Genomic DNA, 27,375 nt, shown 5'->3' with positions numbered 1-27,375 from the left:
CAAACGATAAATGGAGAAAACAGCCGAAGCGTAAAACTTACTTTAGAAGTGTATAAAAATCAAGGCAAATATTCCTTATAAGTTGTCAAGTTACAAGTTCAGAAAATAAATAAATAATAATAATAAAACTTACCTGTGAATAATCACCCACTGTCTGGCCTCCTGGTGTCATTCATCAGAGGTTTCGATGTAAACAAACTATTCCTGTTCATGATAAAGGCTTGAACGAGTGAATGAATGAATGAATGTTGTGATATCCGTAGTCAAGGAATGCCATTGTTTTGGAGATTGAACGAGTCTCTAGATCTCAAAGTAAACTTGCCACGTTCCAAAGTTCGGTTCGTACGTTCGTGTGCGGCGGCGTTATACCTGGGGAACGAAATCTCATCATTTACGCAAATTTCCTGTATCTAAGTCCAATTGAATATAAGAATTATATTTCAATGAGCGTGAAAATTTCATTTTTGCACGCTAATCGCGCGTGTCGGCGAATAATCAGTAACAAATCCATACACGATGGAAGGGAATCGGACGCGGCCAACCTTCGTGACGTCACACAACGGTAGACTAAGAGCAAGACAACACCAGTCGTGTTTATGTGGCAAAGGTGAAAACATGTCGGCCAAAATCGTGGCGATAACCCTGGCCATTTTCTTCGTCGCCGTGTGTCGGGCATCCTCTCAGGAGACGTTCGACGATGCGGCGTCAAACTCTTTAATGTGCAGCAAGAACTGCACGGACAAATACACAACAGAAGGACTGATCGACGTGAGTATTTATACGAACAATAAAAGTTTGATCGCGGCAGGAAAGGTGTTACGTTCGGGCTGCCATTACGATTCGTCCTCGGGGGATAGAAAGTTTTTTCTTTTTTATTATTTTTGGAGAATGTCAGGCGGCCGTGCCTGGTTAACCTTAACGTGCCGTTGACCTAACATATTGCTCGTCAGTTTAAGTGGTTTGTGTCCTTAAATAATATTTGTTTTTGTTGGAGTGGTTGTTTGGTAAATGTGCTTGTTTTTTGTTTTTGTTTTCGGGCGACAGATTGCGTGCCTGAGCCGATAAGCAAAAGTCACCTGACTTAACAACACTCGGTAAATCCTTCGATTCGTGCCTTATCCATCAAATAAATACCTAAATTTATAAATATTAAAATATCAGCGTTTATACTAATTTTTTATCCGTCTGTAACCTGTATTATTGTTGCGAACCCATGAGCTTCTAGACTTCTCGCGCACTGTAATGTTATGATTCCATTTTTACCAGATAAATAAGAATACTAAAGAATGTCTTTTTCCAACTCTATATAGTTTGTTTTACGCATTTCTGAACGTTATTGGTACTGCAAACCAGCATACTATGGCCTCATGTATTATCATTCCAACTTGATTTATTGTATATTATCCATTTCTGACGAGTATTGTTACTGCAAGTCTAGCTTATAGTAGGGCTAAGTAGCACTTGGTAAATACTCTTGATTCTTTCATTTCTTACAAGACACACAATCTCTAAAGTGATCAAACATTTTTATCCCTTATTTTATTAATTTTTGACCTTTATTGTCAATACAAACCCAGCTTGTAGGCAAGGACCATGTAACTTTACAATTAGTCCTTATGGGGTGGTCCTCAAGAGGGAAATCTGTGGTATGAAGGGGATGGGGGGATATAGGAAGCAAAAGTTTCCTTAATCATCGTCAATCACAAAAGACGCTACACAGAACAAAGACGTCACAAGGAATGTAACCTATCATTAGGCTTACTCTCCCCTTGCTAACTTGTTCTACATTGGTAGGCCTACTCCACAATAAAACCTAACAAATGTAGTATAGAATTATTTGACAACCAAACTTGGCATACTTCTCATTTCCAGGGGTCCAAAAGTTCCAGATTAGATGCAGTGCAATACATACTACCTGAATGCTCTTCACCTTGGCATATGAATAAGGTTCATCTTCTGAATAGTAATAATAATGTGCCCCAACTGACAAGTAGACACACATTCTCTTTATTAGGGTAACACTACTGAAGAGACATGCACATGCCTTCCTTCAAAGCCAAATCAAAGAGATCTTAGCAAGGGTGTATCCTACCTAACGATATAAAACTGGAGGCTACTACAGCACTCTGTTTTATAACTACTGCTGTTTACTTGTAAAATGGACACCCAGTTTAGTACCAGCCCCTTGGGGTGATTGTGAAAACATAAAATACGTTATGTAAACAAGACATCAACATATACAAAGAAGGCATAATTATAAGGCACAGGATATAGGTACGGCAGCCGTATCCCGATCGCGGTAGATATAGGTACGGCAGTGAATTGCGCATGCGTCAATTTCAGACTTTCTGCCGTACAAATAATATAGTGCAGTAAGGGTACGGTAGATTCTGTCATTGGTGCCGTATTTGCGCTCTTGACTTGCTGTAGATACGGCAGTTAGCTGTATCCGTTTACCAGTTTGCTAATCATACTGTATTATGTAAACCAGAGTTCGGCTTTTAGGTGGGACAGTCACGCTTTTTTAACTTCTGTCCCCGTTTTTTCAGTTAGCAAAATGTTCCTCCCCCCTTTTTTTGTTTGTTTAGCCATTGTGAATTTTGTCCCGCTTTTTTTGTACTACAAAAACAACACTATCCCGATTTTAATGGAATAATGCTAAAATTTGGTTTAACTTTGCCATTTCACTACCTGGTAAATTCTATCGTCTTCTCCGACAGCTGCAATATACCCAATGAAGTGAATTAAAAGAATATTGTAAAGTGTATAACGGCCCTTGCAACTGCCGATGTCTGGCAGAATAAAGGGCCGAGAAAGTCACCAAAGGTACGATGGTAGTGTATATATTTATATATAATCCTCTTTGAATCTCCTCTTCGGAATTCTTTTCAGGGCCGATTCGATCGTTCGTGCACTACGTATATACCATGAATTACCCAATTTTGAAAGTTTGAGTCTTCATAGATGTCTATGGCTTTTTTGTTTTCAGCTCGTTAAAGCCTAAAAACATCTGTTTTTCGGCGAAAACTAATGTATTATTCCGCGGTTCATGCTGTTCCGTCACCATTTTTCTTGCTGTGACTGATATGCCCAAAGACTGTGTATACACGTCAGTATTATAGTCTTTGGATATGCGTGAGGCGGTAAACAAGGGTTCGCGCATGCGCAATTCACTGCCGTACCAATATCTACCGAGATCGGGGTACGGCTGCCGTATCAATATCCAGTTCGTAATTATAAATAATGTCAAACATTCACAAAAACTAACTCTCTCTCTCTCTCTTCTTTCCAAATGGACTTGACTGCCTAATATAGTAGTGCTATAGGTATTTCTACAGAAGCAATCCGCGGTGGCCTAGACTATGGCATTTGATGTTTTCCTATGGTATTTTACCCACTGAACAAGAATTTAAAGTAATATTTATTCGGACGACTGTAATTAACCCCCAAGGGCCAGTACTAAACACGGCGACTCGACCGCCGACCGAAATCGGCGGAAGAACACCAAAACCAATATGGCGGCGATACCAAACCAACAACAAACAAAGTAGGGAGCGACTACATATCCACGACAATCGATTTGTGTGTGCTGTCAGTAAGGCCGTGGCGGAACGGCGCTTCGCGCCTTATGCGCATATTTAAAGATTCTTGGCAAGCACAGCATTTACTGGCAAGAGGTAATGTTGCGCTGTGCGCACTAGCCACAGGGGTTACAGTAAGGTTACTTACCGTGGCGGATCACACCTAAAGGCGTTCCTGTTGTAGTCGATCCGACAAATAGCTCCACAACACTCGCAGTTTTTTGCTTTAGAATTAAATTATGTCTTTGAGCATATTCAATCACAACTTCTTTACCATCACTAGACAAATAATGATAAAATTCACCGTAACCCACATTGCACTGCAAACAGTCGGTAGGAAATCGAAGGTCTTTGTCAAAATTAATGCCACTGCCTCTGCCATAGCTTCCGTAAGACAAAATGCCGGGTTTTGCTTCATTATTCGAGCATTCAGTCAAACAAGGGTACCAGTGGACACTGGACAGGTAACTTTATTACTCCGCTGAAATGCTAGTGAAACTTAGTTTTCAACAAAAGTCGTTCGTAATTGCTTATGAAACCCATGACGTCATAACGATGTCACAACTCTCAGCCAATAATAAGTAACTGGAACTGCTTTTGTTTGCATAAGCAAGTAAGTTAGAGGGCTCATTAAAAGTAAACATTACCGTAGAGGAAACACCTCTCCCGAATTAGGAAAAATTTGAGGTAAAATCTTATCAAGCTCATTTAATTCCACCCCATTCAATCTCTCATATAATGACTATACTTTTTTATATTGCTTTTTCACATGCTCTTTCCATGTAGTGATTATTTAATATCCAGTGCGAGTGCTCTGAAGTATTACCTTTATTACTGGCCCCTGGAGGTTAATTACAGTCGTCCGAATAAATATTACTTAAAATTCTTGTTCAGTAGGCAAAACTGCATAGAAAAACCGCAACTGCCATAGTCTGGGCCGCCGCGGATAGGTACCCTAGATCTACCGCGCAATAGGCTATCAGAGCAAGCTTTCATAAATCAAATAAAATTGTAGGTAGTATTTATGATAAAGCAACTAATAACAAAGGGAATAGATTTTATGTGCTATAATTGTTTACATGTAAGGTTTAATGTTCCTAGGTTGTTTGAAACTTAGGTCAGTGCTGACAGAATAATCAATTTCTTCACTTTTGCAGGAAGGAAAACTGATTACTTATCGCAAACATTTCTGAACAAATCTAGGCTATCAGTGATTTGTCATGTAGAACAAGCACATTAAGCCTAAAGATGATAGTTTTACAGTTTGGACACGTAACCATAGATATAGAGAGGAGAGATTGGACGGAAAACTGACAATTGTGTGCACATGAGGAGCCGTTGGCATGTGATATTTGTCAGAGATTGCATCGGTATAAACTGCAAAGACCAGCGGCAAAACAGCCACTTCTGGTAGCCAGTGCTTGGTCATCAACTGTGTAAATTACAGGAACAAGTTCATAAAGGAACATGGGATCACATTTCACAAATAAGAGACCTATTTTCATTCATGAGAATTTGATTGCTGAAATAACCTCAAGTAAATGTGTGTTCGATCGCATTCAACTCCGCTCCTGCTTTTATATCTAATAAAATACTAAATGAATGTTGCAATATGCTTTATATTAAATCAGGGGTGTTTATCTGTGGTACGTGCCTACAGCTCATAAAATATTACTCCAAATGACGAATTGAATAAAAGTGGTTCAGTGTGTTGAAATCTACCTGTGAAAAGTCACTGGCTTGTTGGGTTACCATCAGTCCATACTACTTGTACTACAACAATGTACATAGGCTAGTATCATGAGGCCTAGATCCAGGCCTGCTGCAGTTTTAAGTATTAATGAAATGTTATGATAGTGTTAGGGTAATATACCGAATGGCCGGCCCCTACCGTAGCGTGACCTCCTTCCCAAAAAAGTACTTTAACACAACCTGTAACCCAGGATATTCATTTAACGAGAGCCAGCATCCATCGAAGCAATACCTCAAGACCCCTAATTTCCTCTCTAAGTGTTATTTCTCAAGTCACAAATTAATGCCGTACAGTAGGGCCTCGTTAACGCGGGGGATAGGGCCCAGAACCCCCCGTGATAAGTAAATACCCGTGTTATCCTGGTACCCCACCCTAAAAATTGCTTTAAACTGCCTACCTTAATAATTAACCCACCCAAGGCCACTATTTCAATGTTTATAACTGCCTACTTTAGTTCAAGCACCAAATATGTCTTCAACTATCACCTTAAACTAAATTCAAGACAGTTTCAAAGTTATTCATTCCTATCTTCAATTTCCCCTTCATCAGATCAGCAAACAAAAGTATAATTACCTAACAATTCCTTTTTATTTTCATGATTTGGCTGCTGCACCAAACTAAAAGTACATAGTATATCTATTTCGTAAATGAACATATTTATGATAAAAAAAAACATGATTTACTGTAATGATTACAGCACCCAACTATAATATTAATGTATAAACAGCAAAATACAGCAATAAAAATCTATTTTTGTCTTTTGTTTAGTTTAGAATCTGCTGATGCACGTTTATTACCGAAAGAATTATTTTGGAAAACAATTTAGTTGCTAAAAGAAACTAATTTATTAATGGAATTATTTTTAATTTTGTGCATAATAGTTTATGATATTATGATACAGTAATTCATATTTCATTGAGAGAGAGAGAGAGAGAGAGAGAGAGAGGAGAGAACAGCTTGGGATGAGAGTAACTGTTGAATAGCTTGAGAGAGCAGCTTGGGACGAGAATACTGTTACTAGCTTAGCTGGAGAATAACACAATGAAATTTGTATTTTAATTATTTTTATGGTGATAAGAAATGAAACATGGAATGTGACAAGATTTTCTTTTGTATACTGTTATAATGTGAAAATCATTTTGTCAATTATAAAAGTTGTATTGAAGCAGTTTTGTAAATCACAGAATAATCAGTATTATAGTTTTTTTCTGTAAGTAGAGAGAGAGAGAGAGAGAGAGAGATATTTTGCTATTCATAGTATTTGAAAATTTGTAAATGAGTGTATCCTAAAAATGCATTTAGTCATGAAAAGAAGAAGAAAACACAGTAATTAGTGAATCTTGCTCTATGATAAAATTAAAGATTTCGTGAATTTTCCGGGGATATACATAGTATTTAACTCCACAAAAAAAGTAAGTAAAGTGATTTATGACAGAATTTAGAGGATACTTACGTAAAAATACATTGGTAGTTTGTAGAACGGTGTAACCACTCGCATTGTGTAAAAATAGTATGTACCAACGAGACTAGGTTTGGTGACGTCACGGTTGTCATGCATATTTTTTTCGTGAATGAATATACATTTATGATAAAAAAAAAAGTTACTGTACTGCTTAGAGTACCATACTGTAAAATTAATGTAATCACATCAAAATAAAGTAATCATTGCATGCTGTAAACATGTAAAGTGTATTTTCATCTTTTGAAAAATGCATTCCCCAAGGAATTATTTCCTTGAAGAGGCTTTTTGTTATGAAGATATGCCAATAATATATAAGATATGCATTTTATTATGAATATATGACAATAATATATAAGGCAAAGATGGTTTTATTACATTTACGCTTCGTCGCTGATCACAAACAACAATACGATAATCTGTGACAATTATCGTTTGTATGACTGCAGTGTTCAGAGAAGTTGATTACGTTATACCAAAACAATAATGAAGTTCAAATTGAAAAGTAATGTTTTCCTAAATGTTATTACTGCTGTAATTACACTACTATTAACATTTCTAAAAGGTTAAGAATGGCAGAGGTGCTGTTAAGTGTAACTTAATGTTTACATTTCTGCTGGCCGTTCAACTACAAGTTGATGTCAATGATGTGGAATTATTCCATGAATAGGCTATACTATTATGAAGATATGCCAATAATATATAAGGTGAGAATGGTTTTATTACCTTTATTGTCAGTTAATATCATAATGTGAATCTGTTCATGCATTTACCGGAACCGGACAAGGCTTAGCCTACAACGGACAAGCCCTCGATGCTGCGATTCATACCAGTGATATAGATTGAGAATGGTCCGAGGAAAAACCCGTGATTAACTGAATCCGTGATTGCTGATCCACGACTAAGCGAGGCCCCACTGTAGTTTCTGATTTTCGTGAAGGTGGTCGCACTACGGTAGAGGTGGCCATTCGGTATGTTACCCTATTTAGTGCATGTTATCATTAAGTTCTCAAACCTGGTATGGAGAGGACTCGGCTGAATTTTAACAATAATTAGTTCTTTCTGTAGTAAAACAGGACTGTAAATTTATGGTGGAAAGAACGGCACATAATGTCAACAAATTGGTCAACTATATTGCTCAAGTGTATACAAACTAGTGCAGCAGACAGAATTAAAATTTTTATTTCTACATGTAGTACGTACACATTTTCAATGGTAAATGTTGCGAAGATAATTTACCATCCATTAAAGACTGCTGAGAAAATAACCATAATGTAGTTGCCATATCTACAAAACTTTATGGCTTAACCATAGAAGAAACATACCACCAAAATTAAATATTTTTACTTCTGCATACAGTACTTATTGTATATTGTAAATGGTGCATAAAACATTTGACAGTCTTGGCGGAGATCAGCGAAAACACGTTTTAGAGTACTGCAGGGTTTTCCATAAGATTGTATGGGTTTGCGCAATTGTTTACATAAGAATTATTGCATAGCAATGGCGCCAGGTAGTGTATGTCACAGACTGCTTTGGCTGTTATACGTTGTCCAGTCTCTCCTCTCTATGTCTATGCATGTAACATCTAATAAGATTTGAGATAACTGGTACCATATTATTTACACATGTTGCAATTAAGTTGAAATCCATGCAAGCATAAATTTTATGCCTTAATTTTCAGGAATGTCAACGCGGATGTCGTTTCCATGTGATTGAGGAATTCTTCATATCGAGCGACTTGAATGCAACTCAAATGAATCTTGCCTGTTATGGCTGTGAGTAATTTTGTTAGAATTTAGTATTTTCAATGTGGTTTGGGAAAAATTGTACTCTATTGTTTCTGTGATCATTGATGAAGTCAGTTCAGTTGTCTCAGAAGCCCTTGAATTAATGTAGAGAACATTTTTCATTATTCTATAGCATGCGTTGAGGCTTACAGTGAAAATTCGTCACGTACTGATGCCTGCAAGGATGGCTGTGACATTCAGCAGAAAATTGTGATGGAGAAGAAGGTGGGTTGTTTATATGGTAATGGATTTCTTGAAGTTCCCAAAATAGCTTTGGTTATGCATGCATCATTTGTAAGGCTTTAAGTTGTTTATGGTTGGGTTAATGATTTTTGTTTATTTTGAGTCATTGAAGAATCATATGCATGATGTAGTAAAATCCCATTTTCCCTTTTCATACAATCAACTTACCTGTCAGATATATACATAGCTAAGACTCCGTCGTCCCCGACAGAAATTCAAATTTCGCGCCACTTCGCTACAGGTAGGTCAGGTGATCTACCTGCCTGCCCTGGGCGGCAGGACTAGGAACCATCCCCGTTTTCTATCATATTTTCTCTGTCGCCGGTGGTATCAACATTGTTGCTATTACCTCCTGACTTAGATTCATATTTCATCCTTTGATCATCGTTTCTCGGCTTTTTGGTGACGTATCTGGATCGTGTTTTGGCATTCGCTACTGTGGACTGATTTAGATTCTCCCTATGTATCTCATTCTCAGAGTGCTCTTTCGGATTCGGCCTCGGAAATCGCCAATCTGAAAGCTACAATTAGAGACATGAAGTCCAAGATGGCTGACTTCCAAGGTAAGGCTAGTGAAATGAGCATTACAGTGAAGTGAGTTCTCCCAAGTGTTGTGGAGGGGGCGTTTGATCGTCCCTGCGACGCTCCCAGGCCTAGACTCTTCCAAGCTCCCATGCCCAGAGGAGAAGGAAAGTCGAAAAGCCTTAAGGAGGTCGTGGGGAATCCCCAACGGTCAGACGTCCCTTCAGCTAGCTCTGCTTCGTGGCAGGCGGCTCAAGGGCGCTATAGGAAAAGCGTCCTTCGTGAGTGTTTTCCTCGTCCTCTCCCTCCTCCCTCATCCAAAACCGCAGGGTGGAAGGAGTCGAACTTGTCGAGACGCTGAAGCGTCATATGAAAGAACCTGAAATAGATTCGAGCCCAGAGCGCTTCTCAGATGACGCTCCCTCTTCTTATTAAGAAAGCGAAGGTGGCGTCAGCGTCACCTGACGTGTACGCAGAAAGTACCCTTTCCTTCTTCTCCCCGAGTGATGACGAAAGGCGTCATGCAGTGGACGTGGGAGAAGCGTCAAGGAGGATAATTATGGCAGTTCAAGAGCAACTGTCCTCTCTAGTGGGAGTTTTAGCGCCTCGTAGGAAGGACGTGGCGCTTCCAATTAAGAAGTCTCGTCCTCTCTCACCTGCTAAACGAGAAGCGTCATGCAGACGTGAAGCTGCTAAACGTCTTACTGAAGCTTCGGGTTCGAGAACGAGAACGGAAGGGGGGTGGCTTACGAAAGTTTCGTAACGCCAGAGAGACGTAAGACGTCTTTTAGACATGAAGCGTCATTGAAAACGGATCATAGACGTGACGCTCCGACCAATATTGTGACGCCAAGTAGGACGCCTTTGGAGAGCGGAGCGTCTTCCAGGCGCGAAGCGTCATCAAGACGTCAGCAGACAAGTAAGCGAGAGACGTCAGCCAGGACGCTTGGCGAACGGGAAGCATCATTCAAGCGGGAAGCGTCTTCTAATTTCAAGAGAAGCCTGAGCTTTGTGGCGCCTTCCAAGGCTATTAAAGCGGGAAAGAGGAAAGATTATCATTCCCTTATCCCTCTCCTATTAGGAGTTTGTCTCCTCCAGAAGAGGAACGTACGGAAAGGAGAGCGGAGACTCATGTAGATCCCGAGTTGGAAGAAAACTCGGATGATGAATATCAGGGAAGAGAAGGACTGTCGAACTATAAGGTTTTGACTACCTGCTTCTTGAGGGAGTATGGAGACGAGTTGACTCCTGCCGCTCCTCCTTCTCCGCGCTCTCTCTTTCGAGTGCTAAGACGAAGAAAGCCTTCGTCTTTTCTCAAAATGAAGCCCACCATTTCGATGAAGGGCCTTACATCCTTAGACTCATGGATGAAGTCTAAGAAAGCTTAGTGAGAACAGTCTTCTGCATGCTCCAGCAAGATTAGCTGGGAAAAGAGGCATTTGGTATCAGACGGGAGAGAATATGGGTATTGCTCTCCCTTCTACATCGGAAGCAGATTTTTCGACCTTAGTTGACGCTTCACGTCGACAAGGTCTCAATTCGGCACGAATTACGTGGGGAATTTCTGAACTGGACCATCTCCTCAAGGGACTCTTTCATGTATTGGAAGTCTTCAACTTTTTAGATTGGCGTCCCTTGGGGTGATGTCCAAGAAGCCCATGATTCGGAAGGAATCGAACCTGAAGCCCTGTTATGCATATTGTCTTGTATTGACAAAGCGGTACAGGATGGATCTTTTGAAATCTCCTCATTATTTGGAGCAGGTCTTCTAAAGAAAAGGACTGTATATGGCGCCTTCTTAACCAAGTCTCACAGCTCAGAGGGCAGCTCTACTGTATTCGCCTCTATCTGACTTTTTGTTCCCTTCTCAGTTAGTGAAGGACATTGCGCATTCTTTAACTGAGAAGGCGACTCAGGATCTTCTGACGCAGTCAGCAAGGAAGAAGAAACCTGTTTCGCATATGACAAGAAAGGACCTAGTACATCTGTTCAGCCCTTTCGAGGTGGTCCGACCTCCAGACCTCCCGCAAGAAGGAAGGCTCCGGAGAAGAGAGGTAGGTCTGCCTTTCGTCCCTTTAAAAAAGGGAAAATGAAGATTCTCTCCTCCAAGCACCAGTAGGTGCCAGGCTTCCTGGGATTTGTGGAAGCCTGGGACACTGATAAACACAGACGCATCTTCATTGGCTATCATAAGGAAGGGATATCGTATCCCTTTCCTGAACACTCCTCCCCTAACGTCAATACCAAGGGAACTATCAGCCAAGTACAAGGATCCTGTGCTGAGGGATACTCTTCGATCGATGGTGGAACAAATGTGGGACAAGAGAGCGATAGAACTAGTACTGGATCAAAACTCCCCGGGGTTTACAATCGCCTTTTCTGGTTGCGAAAGCCTCGGGAGGCTGGAGACCAGTACTGGACGTCAGCTCTCTGAACAAATTTGTTCAGAAGGAGTTGTCATGGAGACTTCTGCTTCAGTCCTAGCGTCATTACGAAAAGGAGATTGGATGGTGTCTCTAGATCTCAAGGACGCCTACTTTCACGTCCCGATCCACCCTTCATCGAAGAAGTACCTACCGTTTCATGACGGGGGGAAGGATCTTTCAGTTCAGAGCCTTGTGTTTCGGCCTGTCCACAGCTCCTCAGGTCTTCACAAGCCTGATGAAGAATGTGGCGAGGTTTCTTCACCTCAAAGGAGTAAATATCTCTCTGTATCTGGACGACTGCTCATCAGGGCCAGATCAGAGAGGACAGTGCTTGGAGGACCTAAAGTTAACTCTAGATTTGATCAAAGCGTTGGGATTGCTCGTGAACCTCGAGAAGTCTCAGCTGACCCCCAGACAGGACCTAGTCTATCTGGGGATTCGGATGGATTCTCGGGGTTTTCGAGTATTTCCTTCGCAAGAGAGAATCGCAAAAGGTTTGCGGATAGTCTCTCTCTTCTTAGGGAAGGAACATACGTCGGCGAGGGAATGTTGAGCCTTCTAGGGACCCTTTCCTCGCTCGAACAGTTCTTCCCACTAGGAAGACTTCATTTACGTCCGCTTCAATTCTTCCTCAAGAAGTCTTGGAGCTGGAAAACCGGACAACTTTCGGACGTTTTTTCCCATTCCAGTGGAGATAAAATCGCACCTGGAGTGGTGGTTGCCCCCTCTGGAAGAGAACAAAGGGATCTCTCTAAAAACACAGAACCCAGACCTAGTGTTGTACTCCGACGCGTCGGAGAAAGGTTGGGGAGCGACATTAGGCTCAGAAGAGGTGTCAGGCACCTGGGAACCAGCACAGGTGACTTGGCACATAAACTGCAAAGAGCTCTTCGCCGTGCATCTGGCTTTGAAGAGCCTAGAACCTCTGGTGTCAAACAAAGTAGTGCAAGTAAACGTGGACAACACACCGCACTTGCCTACATTCGGAAACTGGGAGGGACTCACTCCTCGTTCCTTACGAACTGACGAGAGACCTATTGCTTTGGACGTCTCACAGGAACATCTCCCTGCTGACAAGGTTCGTACAGGGAGTAAAGAATGTGAGGGCGGACAGACTCAGCAGGAGGAACCAGGTCCTTCATACAGAGTGGACCCTACACGAGGAAGTGTGTCTAGATCTCTGGTCACTGTGGGGGACTCCTCATGTGGATCTCTTCGCAACATTCATTTCCAAAAGGCTGCCAGTCTTTTGCTCGGTCGTGGAAGATCCAAGAGCACTTATGTAAGACGCCTTCCTGCTAATTGGTCTCGAGTAGACGTATATGCTTTTCCCCCATTCAATCCTGGGATTAGTAATGAAAAAGTTTGTGCGTCAAAAGAGACGAGATGACGTTAATAGCCCCCTTTTGGCCGGCCCAGGATTGGTTCACAGAGGTGGTAGAGTGGATCGTAGACTTTCCAAGATCCCTACCAAGAAGGACGGATCTTCTCAGACAACCACACTTCAAGAGGTACCATCAAAACCTCCCCGCTCTCGCTCTGACTGCCTTTCGACTATCGAAGACTTGTCAGAGCGAGAGGCTTTTCTCGCGAAGTGGCAGCGCGATCGCGAGAGCACGCAGAACCTCCACTACGAAAGTATACCAATCGAAGTGGGAGGTATTTAGAAGGTGGTGTAGATCCAAGAAGTTGTCCTCCTCCACTACCTCTATAGCGGAAATTGCTGATTTCCTGCTATTCCTGAGAGAAAAATCTCATCTAGCCGTATCCACAATAAAGGGATACAGAAGTATGCTCTCGGCTGTATTCAGGAATAGAGGATTGGATCTGGCAGATAATAAAGATCTCCACGATCTCATAAGGTCTTTTGAGACTTCAAAGTCTAAGGAACCAGTACCTCCGAACTGGAACCTAGACGTAGTCCTCAAGTTTCTGTCATCGGAAAGATTCGAACCTCCTCATCTGGCATCGTTTAGAGACATCACCAGAAAATGCCTATTCCTATTATCTTTACTACGGCAAAGAGAATAGTGAATTACATGCTCTGCAGGATAAAGTAGGATTCAAGGGAGACTCAGCTATTTGCTCGTTTAAGACCCTGTTTTTAGCGAAAAACGAGAATCCCACGAATCCCTGGCCTAAGTCATTCGAAGTCAAAGGCATGTCGAGTCTCGTAGGCAGAGAAGCAGAGAGGTCTCTATGCCCTGTAGAGCTCTGAAAGTTCTACCTTCAGAGAAAGCATCAGATGGGAGGCTCTAGACAAGGTCTTGGTGCGCGTAAAAGACCCCACAAGACTGATGTCCAAGAATGCGCTGGCATTCTTTGTAAGAAACGTCATTACAGACGCTCATAAGGTCTGTCCTGACGAACAGTTACACTGTTAGAGTAACGCTCATGAAGTGAGAGCTGTAGCGACGTCTCTCTCGTTTCATAAGAATATGTCGCTTAAAAACATCATAGATCGACATTTTGGAGATGCAACTCAGTATTTGCATCTCATTACTTGAAAGACGTTCGTGTGACATATGAGAAGTGTTTTTCTCTGGGTCCTTTCGTATCGGCAGAATACGATTCTGGGTACGGGAGCCGACACCAATCCTTAAAAGTATATACTTTTCTTCTATGTTGTTCAGTAAGAGAATCTTGTCATATCTAATTAGATGAGTATAATTTTTTTTTTTTTAGAAAATTATGTATGTGTGCGTAGTGGTTTTTGAGTTACGGTTGTTGTGACGAGTTCGGGGATAACTCGGAACAATCCTTAGTTCTAACATATGGTTAGGATCAGGTGGTCGGGATTGGTTGTGTGCTCCTTCATAAGGTGTATTGTCATATAAGTGGATCAGCACCCATTGACAAAGTCCTTTCAGGCTCTGCCGAGTAAGCGGATAAGACCCCTTCGGCAGACCCACAAGAACTCTTGGCCATAGATCATATATCTCGCTAAAGTTTCTTGAGGTGATGCAGACTACTGGGCAAACACCCACGAAGTCTACCACCTATCAGGTAGGAACCAAGGTTTTATTTATACCTACAACATATGTTGTTTACCTGTCTATTCCATATAGTAGCTGTCTCTTACCCTCCACCGAAGGGTGCCAATCAGCTATGTATATATCTGACAGGTAAGTTGAATGTATGAAAATGATATTGTTTATTATACAAAAATAAAGTTTCATACATACTTACCTGGCAGATATATACAATTAAAGGCCCACCCAGCCTCCCCGCAGGAGACAGGTGGAAGAGAGAAAATATGATAGAAAACGGGGATGGTTCCTAGTCCTGCCGCCCAGGGCAGGCAGGTAGATCACCTGACCTACCTGTAGCGAGTGGCGCGAAATTTGAATTTTCTGTCGGGGACGACGGAGTCTTAGCTATGTATATATCTGCCAGGTAAGTATGTATGAAACTTTATTGTATAATAACAATATCATATTTGTTAAAAAGCAAATGTATATAGATTTGCTTGCATGCAATTTCATTAGATGCTCAGGTGTGTGGGTTGCTCTTTGAATGAGCTACTGACAGAAATTCTGGAGCACTTCTAGTAAAACCTACTTTGACTTAAAACCTATTGCCTTAAATTTTCCTGGAGTCTAGAGAAAAATGTGACAATTTCGAAGAAGCAATAGACCTGCCCCCCGTTAACAGGTGGCCATATGAAAAGGTACTAATAGCAGATTGAAAAGAATGCTACATCCTATCAGTGCAGTCAAAGGAAATTGTCTTGATAGCTATATGCTACAAAGATGTATTGAAAGATATTACAGTGGCTCCTCTTTTGCTGTGATTCATTGTAATATATGTCACCCTTGAATGAGATGGTTCCATCAAATATGTGACAGCAAAGGCTTAAGTGCTGTGGTTGTTTGATCCTACCTAAGTGTTGCTTGGCTGTTGGAAACAAGGCAGAGTATTCGGTTGTTCATCAGGCAAATTACCCTGCAGCTCTTGTCAATAAGGCCAAGGTGGTAAAGCATCCCAAACCATTGTCAACAGCTTTGAACATTATTAGGTCAGGTTTTCATTGCAAGCTATTAAAGTCAGAGGAGTTATCTACAGTTGTAAGCTGTTTTATCAATTCATCATGGTGTAGGCTTTCTTCTTTAGAAGAGCTATCATAATAAGACTAGTATTGAACATTTCTGGTCCTGTAGGGGGGCACAACTTGCAGTGTGCTTTGCATGGCATTCTTTAGACTGTAACAAAGGTTTTTTTACTGCATCCCTTCTGCCTTACTTCCCAGTCATTCTGGTTTATCTTTTCCCAGTTAATTTCTTTTGATTTACCTCATTCCAGTTATCACTTTAGGGTAGGGAAAAAATAATTCAAGGGACCCAAGGAGTCAAGAAATGGGTCTTTTTGAACTACTTTCTAATCCTGTTAGATGAAAAAAATTGTGAACATATGTTGAAGACAATGGTTTCTTACTTTTAATTGTAAATCATTGCTGCTTGTATGATTAGGTGTCTTCTTATCCTGCTAATACTGTATTAATAATGAATGCATAAATGTTTTTTCTATTTTTTATGAGTAGAAAATCCTTTGAGAACTGAACTTGAGCTTCCTCTTAGATGTCTGTGATGCACTATTTAAGTTGGAGACCCGACTTTACCATTTAGTTTTAATTTCTGGCAAATTTACTCTTGCGGTGTCTTGTTTCTTGTCTTCTTATGGTGTGCATCATGGTGTTTTGTTCATATTTGCTTCAAGTGGATGAGCTGTTTTGTGGTGGATTCATTTTTACAAAAACATGTTTTCTCTAAATATATCAATTTTGGAGCATTTGCAGAAACAAACCATGCTTTCCTTATATACTTATGGTCAAATTAATTTGTTGTACATTTTTGATCAGTTTGTTTTTAGTAACTTTTATTTCATTATTCTGAGGAGAAAACTGTGATAAAGTTTTAGCTTGCTTACTATCCATGAATGTTAAAATTAAATATTTAGGTGCAATTTTATATATTTATTGTGAGAAGTATTATCATTTTAACCTAATGACTTTATCAGACTAGTTGTAGTACTACTGGTAGAAATCACAGAAAAGGGGAAGAATATACAACATAGTAATATTTTGATTTTCTCATATTAATTTGAATCATCCTTTAAAATACGCAGGCTGATGAGGAACCCTCTATCCACCTGCTGAGTCCTCTGATGCAAGTTCACGCCATCTACTCTTCAGTAGTAGGAGCTGTCCACATCATCCGATCCTCCTTGATCACTTACTTCATACGTGACGACAACAAGATTATTGCTGTGGAGTCAGAACCAGAAATCGTTTTGGGGATTGACACAGAAGCTGCGGCCGATGGAGAGAATCCCCTCGTTCAGGCACAGGATTCACGACAACGTGAGTTTTGAGTTTGGTTCAGCAATCTAGTAGTTGTGACTTCTTTTAGGGAAAAATTAGTTATTGAATTGAGGAACAAGCAATATCGTTTACCTTTGTACACAATGGGTAACTTGTAAATAAGCTGAACATAATAGGAATTCTTCTAGTCAAAGGCTACACCGGGGACCTATCAGGTCATTCAGCACTGAAAATAATGTTGAAACATTTGTCAGGAGTATGGAAAGTAAGATAGAGGAAAGAGAATATGAATGGAGGTACAGTAAAAGAAATTCAAGGGGTTGCAGCTATGGGCCGAAGGGCCGCTACAAAGAACCTTAAGTTATCCCTACAGTGCAGTGAGTGAGGTACTGAGCACTACCCCCTATGGTGATTAACTGAATAGGTTATTTTACATAATGGATTTTTCTTTGTTCTCAGTTACAGTAAATGAAGAAAATGACGAACCTTCAGTTGTGAAGTGCGTCTCGCAGCAAATTGGTGTTCCCCCTTACATCTTGGTTGCGTCTGTGGTTGCTCTGGTCGTCTTCTCCCTGTATGTCATCATTGCTTTGTGCAGTACCAACAACACATCAAAGGCCAAAGCTTTTTCAGTAAGTGCTTTGTGTTTGTCCTGCATGCTTTGTTAAAGGCACTTGAAGTAAAAATAACTTATGCATTTAAATGGTCATATATGAATGATTCTGGATACACAGTCTGTGACTGATTGTATAGAATGTGAATGTCAAGAAAATCAAACTGAAAGAGAGAATTCTGATGCTTGACATTAAAGTATAGAAAAATCCCAACAGAATTGTGTAATCCTGGAATTGATGTCTTTGGTATATCCGCACTTATCCCATGGACTATTGCACTTGCTTTGAATGTTACCTCGTATCATTCTCTGGATAGGGTTGTTCGTCCCTATGCCCATGGCTAGAAGTGGTCCATTTCTAATTGAAAGAATAGAGAATTAATTCGTGATTCTAAAACTAGGGAAAAAATTGTGGAGGCATTTCTTTAATTTGACGCTTCAAATTAGAGAAATGCACTACTAATTTCTACTGCCTAAAATAATATGAATATTAAGATGAGCCAATCGAGATTGTATTTTGCGTAAATGGCCCAATGAAAAAGTTACTTGCCATGGGGGTTAATTAATATGGTAACTTTCTTGCAACGGACTTGCAGGATTTTATTGTCAATAGGGAGATTAAATATTTGTCCTTTTCTTCAGAATGGAAAGAACATAGACATCGATCCAATGCCTTTGCCCGTGAAACTTGTGCGACCTGAAGACTTGACGAGGCTAAGCCTGACAGAAGAGGAGGATCTACAGGCTCCACCTCTACCTACTAAAGTCAAGCTTCCTGATACAATGATCTAGTGTTAACTCAAATTCCTTTCTGTTCTTCATACTGTATTTTTTATATAAACTGGTGTATTTTTTCTTTTGTGAACTTCAGTTTTCACTGGTATTTGGACAATGTATCAGTATTTTTTATAGGCATAGTTCTCTTTAGCAAGCCTGCTTTTAATCCACTTTGGCTAGTTGTGATATTTCTTGGGAATTAACCAATAGTAGTGGTGTGCTTTCGTATTACCTTTGTCGAAGGACATTGTACAATAGAGAAACCCTGTAGTACGAGCCATTTTTAGTGTTCCCTAGCCAAATCAAAAGATATATATACATAAATACATTAGTTTTGATGATGAGTGCCTCTGTGAATAATATCCAACCTTAGATTAGTAAAGGTGATGGAAATTCATAATATACAATTACTCTTAGTATGTAAACCCCTTGGGATTTTATTAGGTAGCCAGAGTACAAGCTTTCTGGAATATATCTTTGCTTGGTGTTGTACTGTAGAGTGAGTGGCCACTTGTGCAATGGCGTTTCCTTGTCTTTCATAGGCCCTTCAGTTTACAGAATAATAACTTGCTGATACTGCCTTCATTGCCAGTCTCCTGAGGAATTTCTACGGTCTTTACCCACCTTGTCCATCTAGCTCAATCACCACCTTCTGGTATTCTAATCAGAACTTGTAAATAAAAAGTAATCTCAAATCACTCCTTTTCTCTGTACCCTCCACATCAGATTTCCTCTGATTAAACAACATACTCAGCTTCATACCCCCGACAATTCTCTGAAATGTTAACAGCCTCTTTCTGTATTTTTCTTCTATATATTGAAATTAGTGCCATGAACTGCTTCCATAGTGCTATTTTGTGATTTAACATGCCTGCATAACTTTAATTACACAAGTACATTGAAAGCATTTATAAATTTTTTTTTTTTACAGAATTGGTTTTGTAAGCCTAACTGTACTTCAATACTGTATAGTTAAATGTGACTGTTTAAAGTGAAATGTGCATTTGCCATAATAGCAAGTTACAGTATTTTGATGCGTTCCTCTTTAATAATCTTTTTTTATTTTTCTATTTCTTTTAGTATAATATGAATCATGATTTGAAGTGTGTGAATAGTGGTCATACAGAGAAATTACCCAATAAATTAGGAATCAAAGCACTGCATGACAATTCTGTGGTTTTAATACTGGTAACATACTAGTAATTATTATTTTTTTTTTTTCTGAAGGATTTAAATAAATGCAAGTGTTGCTAATCTCGTCCTATCTTCTACAGAAAATTATTCTGTGATCACTTAAACTGCATATATTAGTTCAAATTGTCCTGATTAGCACAACTTAAGTTCTTGTGGCCAAGTTTAAGGAGGGAACTCCCTCCTTGACGCTTAATATTTTTATTTTTGTCAGATATAACAACCTGCCAAAGCCAAATCTTAAAGGGAGGTGATAGTGTCTCCCACTCAACGTGACCCATTACGTTCAATGGGTACCAAATATTGGAATATGTACTGTATCCTCCTTCATATTCTGCATACATTCGGGTAGAAATTTTATTTTTGAAATTTTGAGTGTGTCCATGGTTTTATTTTTTCTTTACCTGCTATAAGTTTTTCTGAAGGTTTTCCTTTTAATATGAAATGTTTGGTGTTGCCTGAATACAATAAACAAACAATTTGTACTTGAATTTATTGTCCTACCCAGTTCAAATGAAGTAATTGGTACTGCAAAGTAATTAACGATAATTTCGTACCTTGAACAATACAATGATTAACGATCACTTCATGTGTCTCCCCGTGTAGTACTTTATGCCGTCCTTTGTTGATGCTCTGGCGTACTTGGTAAGGAGAGCACTAACAGGGGTGGCATTTGTGGCCAAGTCTCTGTTAAAAAGCATTTAGATTTATATTAATGGTTGCCTATCCAACCTATAGTTGAAATATATATCTATTGATATCAACATGGTACAATTGTATGATATTTTAGCAGTAATAACTATACAGAACTATACTCACTCAATGTAAGGCCTTATCTCATTAAGTGTCCACTTGTCCTTTGTTTCAAACAAGAAATTAAACCTATCATGGATGCCCTCTGTCAGGTTGGTTGCTGGGAAATGGGAGACGATTTCAGGTGTGCAAGATCGATCTACCAGGGCAATTCCTTCCAGCTGGCTGAGATTAGTAGTTAAACCTTAAAATGATAAAAAGTTTTATTTTTATACAGAGACCACTAAAAGTTTTCAAATATCTGAGGACAAACTGTAGCCGTTTGGCACAAAGGAACCAGTGTCATGAATAATAACCATAGCCTTGAGACTTCCGGAGAGAGGAAGGGCTGTCCAAACCCTTTCTGCAATAAAAACTATTGGGTTAGGCTTACTGTTGGATTATTTAAAAATTTTTTTTTAAACCAGATATTTCCTCAGGTGTTCAAGTTGGTATGGAACAAATTTCTTTGCTTAATATACGTTGTTACACCATGTCAGGGCACCCCTTTCCCTTGGTTGCTTATAAAAACGGGATTTTGACGGAGGAAAAATCTATTTCTGGGCAATGACCTGTGTCACCCAGTGAAATGCATCCTTGATCCTCATTTCTAAGGCATAAATATTGATATATATACCAGAGAAACAATAGTGCCAGAATAACTGGCGCGCTCACCTTTTAATACAGGTGTTGGTATAGTAAAAGAGCGAGTGGAAACCACTACCAGAGGTCCCTTGCCAATTAGCTTCCTTCTCTGCCAAAATCCCCTGTCTACAGAGTACCACAACAACAAACCAGACAACACGTGTGTTACGGTGTCGAAATATCCTGGCAAGGGTTGACACAATGTTACGGCCTCTGAGAGAGGTTCGCTTCAGGTTCGATATGAAATAAATAAAAAATAAAATTCAACACCAACAGTTGAAACTGGGGATACGAATATAGAAAGAAACACTAACACCGCATAGGTAAATGCAGAATGGTATCTCCTATTTACATAAAAAGATAGAATCTTACACTGCATGAACTGGGGGAACAGTGAGGTAATTTAAATACTTGCGGGACAATTTAGTGAATCGCAGCGGTGGCTTCACAAAATGAGAGCGGCAACTGCAGACGTCCTCTTGACTACGTATTGCAGAAAATAGTCTACTTGTAAGGCAGGAACTCCCCCCTTTTCTTCTCCGAAGTCTGCTCAACGTAGAGACAACTCGGTCGTCCACTCCTGAAGACGATTAGACCAGTATCCAACCAACTCTCGAACAACTCTACTTTTGATCCTTTGTCGGTCCCTTTCTCTCTTATCTCTCACGGATAATCTCTGCTGCTGCTGCTTTCTCACTGATATTCTGACCAGTGGCTCGTACTGAGGATATCTCTGTGACTAACTGGTGTCTCTCTTTTATGATCTCTCTTGCTGCTGCTACAACCGTCGTATTTATACGGACGGCACTCTGGGGGCAGAGCCTACGGCGAGCGTCACAGGCTCGCGAGGTTTCCGGAAGTTATTAGATGAATCTAGACGAGGTATTGCATCAGAAATCGCAGCATTTCTCCCGCCACTTAGGCGTGTGTTGCACTCCACAACACGCCCGACGATTCCAGAACAGCCACGAGAACAGGCGCCTCCAACACGTGCGCGAAAGCCTCCTTGCTGCCGAACTTCTCGAAAATGCGCTCTCCTTTCCATTATCTTTCTTTGCTATGAAGCAATTACCATCACACGCCCCCCCAAAAGAGAAAAAAAATGAAATCTGATTTTATTTTTTTTTCTAAAGAGAAGCAAGGATTAAACAGCGGGGAAACAATTCTGCATAAAGCTTTAATACTTTTTCATCCACTCAACCACTCGTGCCAAAACAGAAAACAGTCATTAGGCTACTCATTCTGAAAAAACTAGAGAGGCTATCTGCTATAACATTATCCTTCTCTCTTACTATTTCCATTTTCTGAACTCTGATTAAGACTTATAAATACTAAAACACCTCTTGTGTTTTTCTCAAAACTAATCTCACTCCGTAACACTGTTACAAGGGCGGAGGCCACAGCACGGGGCGTTGTTTATAATTCTGAAGCAAATTTACATTCATTGCCTTTACTCTTACCCACATTAATTCTATAATGTATATTTCCCCTCTTCTCTAAAACTGAAAAAGGACCTTCGAAATTGAGATAAAGAGGAACCTTCTTTCTGGACTAGTACTAAAACTTTATCTCTTACACACAAACTTCTCTTGTTTGCTCTAAGATCATGTCTTCCTTCAGTTTCCCCTTGACTTCCTCTTGTGTTTTCTTTCGCTAAGTGCCAACACTTCCATTCTCCTCCTCTAGCTGCCAAACATCTCTACCCTTAGTTCTAGGCAAAGGTACGAACATATTTATAAATTCATTCTCTAAAGATTCGCCTACTGAAGGAATATTACACAACTGAACTCTAGGAATTACTTGAATCGGTTTCCCGGCAATTTGATATTCAAGACTGCTTAAAACATACCTCTTTACATCATTTTTCATTTTAGGCCAAAAGTACGCCCTACTAATACACTTGAAAGTTTTATTTACTCCTAAATGTCCTTGCTCATCGTGTGCTAACTTCAAAACGAGCTCACAAAACTTCCTAAGAACTACTAATTTTTCTGTGATTCCCCCTTCACTACCTGACTTAGGACAAACATGACACAAATCTTCATCCTTTACACAAAAAGTTTCCTTACTCACATCATCGAGATCATCATCCAGCTCACATTAAAAAATTCGGGTTAGTTTCTCATCCTCTCTCTGCAACTTGACTAGCTCATCCTTATCCAAAATGTTACGGCCTAATTCATCACTGTAACTAGGACTAGATACAGGTACATTTACAACGTTATTCTCGACAGCTACGCCTTCCCTTTGGCTATCACTGTCAACGATAGAGTTAGGTCTCTCAGCCACACATCGTAGTCTATGTCTGTATCTAAACCCGACCTAGTTACTACCATTTCAGGCACTGGAATATTCCTCACAACAGGATTCACATTCTTGGATAAAGCTAAGTCATTACCGACAATAATGTCAACGCCTTCGACAGGCAAACTGTCTACAACTGCAAGTTTTACTTCTCCTGACACTACCTGACTTTCTAAATTCAACTTCAACAAAGGACAAAGAACACAAGTGTTAGGAAATCCACCTAACATGACTTTCTCTTCCATATTGATTTCTCCCTTTTCGGCACACTCTCTTCCCTAATTAGTGAGACGGCAGCGCCTGTGTCTCGAAGCAAGACTACTTCTCTCGAATGTACTCCTCCAAGAGAGGAAACTATGCCTTCCGACAGAAATTCACCAAAAACTCCTAGTTTCTCTCATCACATCATTCCTACTTGACGAAAGGTTAACTAGAGATACTGGTTTCTTACCGTCCTTCCTTTCTACTGCACAATTTCTCGCTAAATGCCCTTTTCCATTACATCGGAAACAAGTTAATTCTGAGCCACTAGATGCCACTTTACTCTTACAAACCTTAGACGTATGACCAGGTTTTCCGCATGTATAACAGGAATAGTCACTTTTACTCGCATTGCTATTACTAGGACTGAAACCTTTGCTGCTTTGTACTCTACCAGACAAAGGATCATTTCGTTTCTTACTAACACTCAAATTATGAGTTAGACTATATTCGTCAGCTAGCCTAGTTGCTCCTGCAAAAGATACTTCTCGCCTATCCTCTATATAAAGCTTAAATCTCAGGGGATACGTTATCTTTGAAGTGTTCTAACAACACTAAGTTCTTCAAACTATCAAAATCCTCAACTTTAGCAGAAGTTAACCAATAAAAAAACAGCCTATCTAACTTCTTACCGTATTCTACATACGCAATATTTTCATCCTTTCTCAAATTTCTAAATTTCTTACGGTACGCCTCCGGTACTAACCTGTACGCGGTAAGAACAGTTTCTTTCACGATATCGTAATTATCACATTCCTCCTTAGACATGCAACTATACACAGTAAGCGCCCTACCACTCAAAACTGACTGCAAATATAAAGTCCACGTTTCTTTAGGAGAACCTACTCGTTCCATTAACTTCTCAAAACACATGAAATATGTCGTAACATCCTCCTCATCAAACTTTGGTACTAATTTTAGCACTGCACTCATACCTTACGTATCAGCTCCATTTTCGTTCTCGTCTGACCGACTGTTACGAGTACTTTTTCTTAACCGAGCAATTTCTAACTCATGCATACGCTCTTTCTCTCTCTCCTCCTGATCATGTATACGTACTTTATCTCTTTCTTCCTGCTCATGCATACGTACTTTTTCTCTTTCTTCCTGCTTCATTACCAACATTTCTCTCTCTTGCTGCATTTTCATTGCTTCTCTCGCTTGCTGCACTTCCCTCTCAGCTGCTCTTTCCTCTCTCTCAGCCGCTCTTTCATCTCTCTCATACTTTTCTCTTTCTTTCTTTTCAACATACTCACGGAGATCGTTCCCCTGTAGACCTAGTAGCTTACCAGACTCGATAAACTCTTTCACCATCTCACTCATTCTGATTCTTTCTATATCCTTCCTGTTTCAAACTGTTAAAGTGTTGGTAGCTTAGGCAAGGTCGCCACAATGTTACGGTGTCGAAATATCCTGGCAAGGTCGCCACAATGTTACGGTGTCAAAATATCCTGGCAAGGGTCGACACAATGTTACGGCCTCTGAGAGAGGTCCGCTTCAGGTTTGATATGAAATAAATAAAAAAAAATTTCAACACCAACAGTTGAAACTGGGGATACGAATATAGAAAGAAACACTAACACAACAAAGGTTTATTTACAAGCTTACTAACATAGGTAAATGCAGAATGGTATCTCTTATTTACATAAAAAGATAGAATCTTACACTGCATGAACTGGGGGAACAGTGAGGTAATTCAAATACTTGCGGGACGGTTTAGTGAATCGCAGCGGTGGCTTCACAAAAGGAGAGCGGCAATTGCAGACGTCCTCTTGACTCCGTATTGCAGAAAATAGTCTACTTGTAAGGCAGGAACTCCCCCCTTTTCTTCTCCGAAGTCTGCTCAACGTAGAGACAACTCGGTCGTCCACTCCTGAAGACGATTAGACCAGTATCCAATCAACTCTCGAACTCTCGAACAACTCTACTTTTGATCCTTTGTCGGTCCCTTTCTCTCTTATCTCTCACGGATAATCTCTGCTGCTGCTGATTTCTCCTGATATTCTGACCAGTGGCTCGTACTGAGGATATATCTCTGTGACTAACTGGTGTCTCTCTTCTACGATCTCTCTTACTGCATTTCTCCAGCCACTTAGGCGTGTGTTGCACTCCACAACACGCCCGACGATTCCAGAACAGCCGCGAGAACAGGCGCCTCCAACACGGGCGCGAAAGCCTCCTTGCTGCCGAACTTCTCGAAAATGCGTTCTCCTTTCCTTTATCTTTCTTTGCTATGAAGCAATTACCATCACAACGTGTCACCAATTTTGATGCAATAAAACCACAACCACTGCCCATCCAACAATGTTCCTCCCACGATCCTCAAAAACTCGACTTCCTTACAACAAGGCCAAGAGACGGAAATGACAGTCTCTTATGCTTCTTCCTCCAATACCATGCCAGCAGCTGCCAAAGGACCGAGGGTACTGCAGTTTTCCAATACTGTTTCCACTTCTTTCAAAAGATAAGATGCGAAGATTGAAAGAGTTATCCTGAATCTGGGAATGTGCTTCAGAGATCAGATTGTAAGAGCTGTTGAAATTTACACAATTGGGATAGAATGACGGGAAAAGATTTGGAGGTTATCCAATGTGACTCGACTTTTCTTTAACCTACTTTATTTCCTTAATACTACAGAACTGGAACTTCATTTGTTCCGATACGTAATACAAACCCTCGGTCCTTTAACAATAGGAAGTAGCTAGCGGCAGCTGGAACGGTCGTAAGCTTCGAACAAGGGGAGAACGGTAGTTAACTGCTTGTCCGATCGTCGCGCGCCGCGCGACTGGGAGGTAAACAAATCACTTTTGCTTTCGGCCGTATGTGGGAAGGACGTGTTCGCCATCGCTCTGCCCGCTTTGTCGTTTGCTTTGACTTTGAGTATTTACCTCTCTTTCTGTATAAATCAGGAGTGACTGTAAGTACTTTTACAATTCTATTGATCTTGCAATGAGTGAATTGGAAGAAATGGAGATTTCACCGCGCCCTCCAGTCGCCCGTAGAGTGTGTCCCGGGCTGGAGGGGCGTAGATGTGGAGGGTTCAGGTCATTCGTTGACGTGGACCCCCATGAGGTTTGTACTCGTTGCCGGGGGCGAGAGTGCTCCCGCAACGAACCTTGTGTCATATGTGTTAATTGGTCCGAGGCGCAGTGGGTGCTGTACGAGGGCAGGAAGAGACTTAGGCCGGCCAAGAAGTCATCGGAAAGTCCAGTGACTCCTTTGGTGACGGACACTTCGTCCTCTTTCCTGCCCCCCGGCCAGCCCCCACGTTTCGCGCCTTCCCCTGCGGGGGGGGTAGCGGAGTCCTTTTCCTCTCTCGATCCGTCGAGTGTGGAGGAGGGCGCCCGCCTACCCGGAGTACAGCTGTACTCGGGGTCTTCCGTCCGCTCTGGGGGGGGTGTTTCTTCCCCAGGGCGTGAGGAAGCCCCTCCAACTAACCCGACTATTGTCTCCGCAGGTGTGCCATCAGTGAAGGACGACTTGGGACAGGTGTGGGAGTCGCTGGGACTGCAGGGAGTGCCCAGCATCCAGGGTTGCTTCAGCGGTTGCGGGGTCGGCGGTGGTCACTCATGGTGCGGTGACCACAACTACCACCACAATAACGACACCAGCGTATGAGATGCCACCACATCTGTATATACGCCCCATATAATGTCGGTGACACCCACGGTGGCTATACAAAAACCAATTGCTGCCGT

The 27,375-nt window shown here is 40.9% G+C and overlaps 1 protein-coding gene and 1 long non-coding RNA gene across 2 annotated transcripts; one reads left to right on the top strand and one right to left on the bottom strand.

Moving 5' to 3' along the window:
• The first annotated feature begins 578 nt into the window (after window positions 1–578).
• On the top strand, window positions 579–20,160 carry LOC135203043 (transmembrane protein 59-like). The gene is made up of 6 exons (XM_064232630.1): window positions 579–768; window positions 8,478–8,571; window positions 8,717–8,808; window positions 16,899–17,133; window positions 17,554–17,726; window positions 18,350–20,160. Exons 1-6 carry the CDS (start codon window positions 616–618, stop codon window positions 18,497–18,499), a joined length of 897 nt encoding a protein of 298 aa, XP_064088700.1. The 5' UTR covers window positions 579–615; the 3' UTR covers window positions 18,500–20,160.
• On the bottom strand, window positions 20,155–27,019 carry LOC135203044 (uncharacterized). Its single transcript, XR_010311848.1, has 2 exons — window positions 20,495–27,019; window positions 20,155–20,362 (listed from the first exon to the last, which is right to left on the bottom strand). It is a non-coding gene; the product is annotated as an uncharacterized LOC135203044 (long non-coding RNA).
• Between the last annotated feature and the right edge of the window lie 356 nt (window positions 27,020–27,375).

Source organism: Macrobrachium nipponense, chromosome 33 (assembly GCF_015104395.2).
Source record: "Macrobrachium nipponense isolate FS-2020 chromosome 33, ASM1510439v2, whole genome shotgun sequence".
NCBI classification, from domain to species: Eukaryota; Metazoa; Arthropoda; class Malacostraca; order Decapoda; family Palaemonidae; genus Macrobrachium; species Macrobrachium nipponense.
Note: the sequence above shows the minus strand (reverse complement) of the source record. Positions and strands in the feature narration are given on the sequence as shown.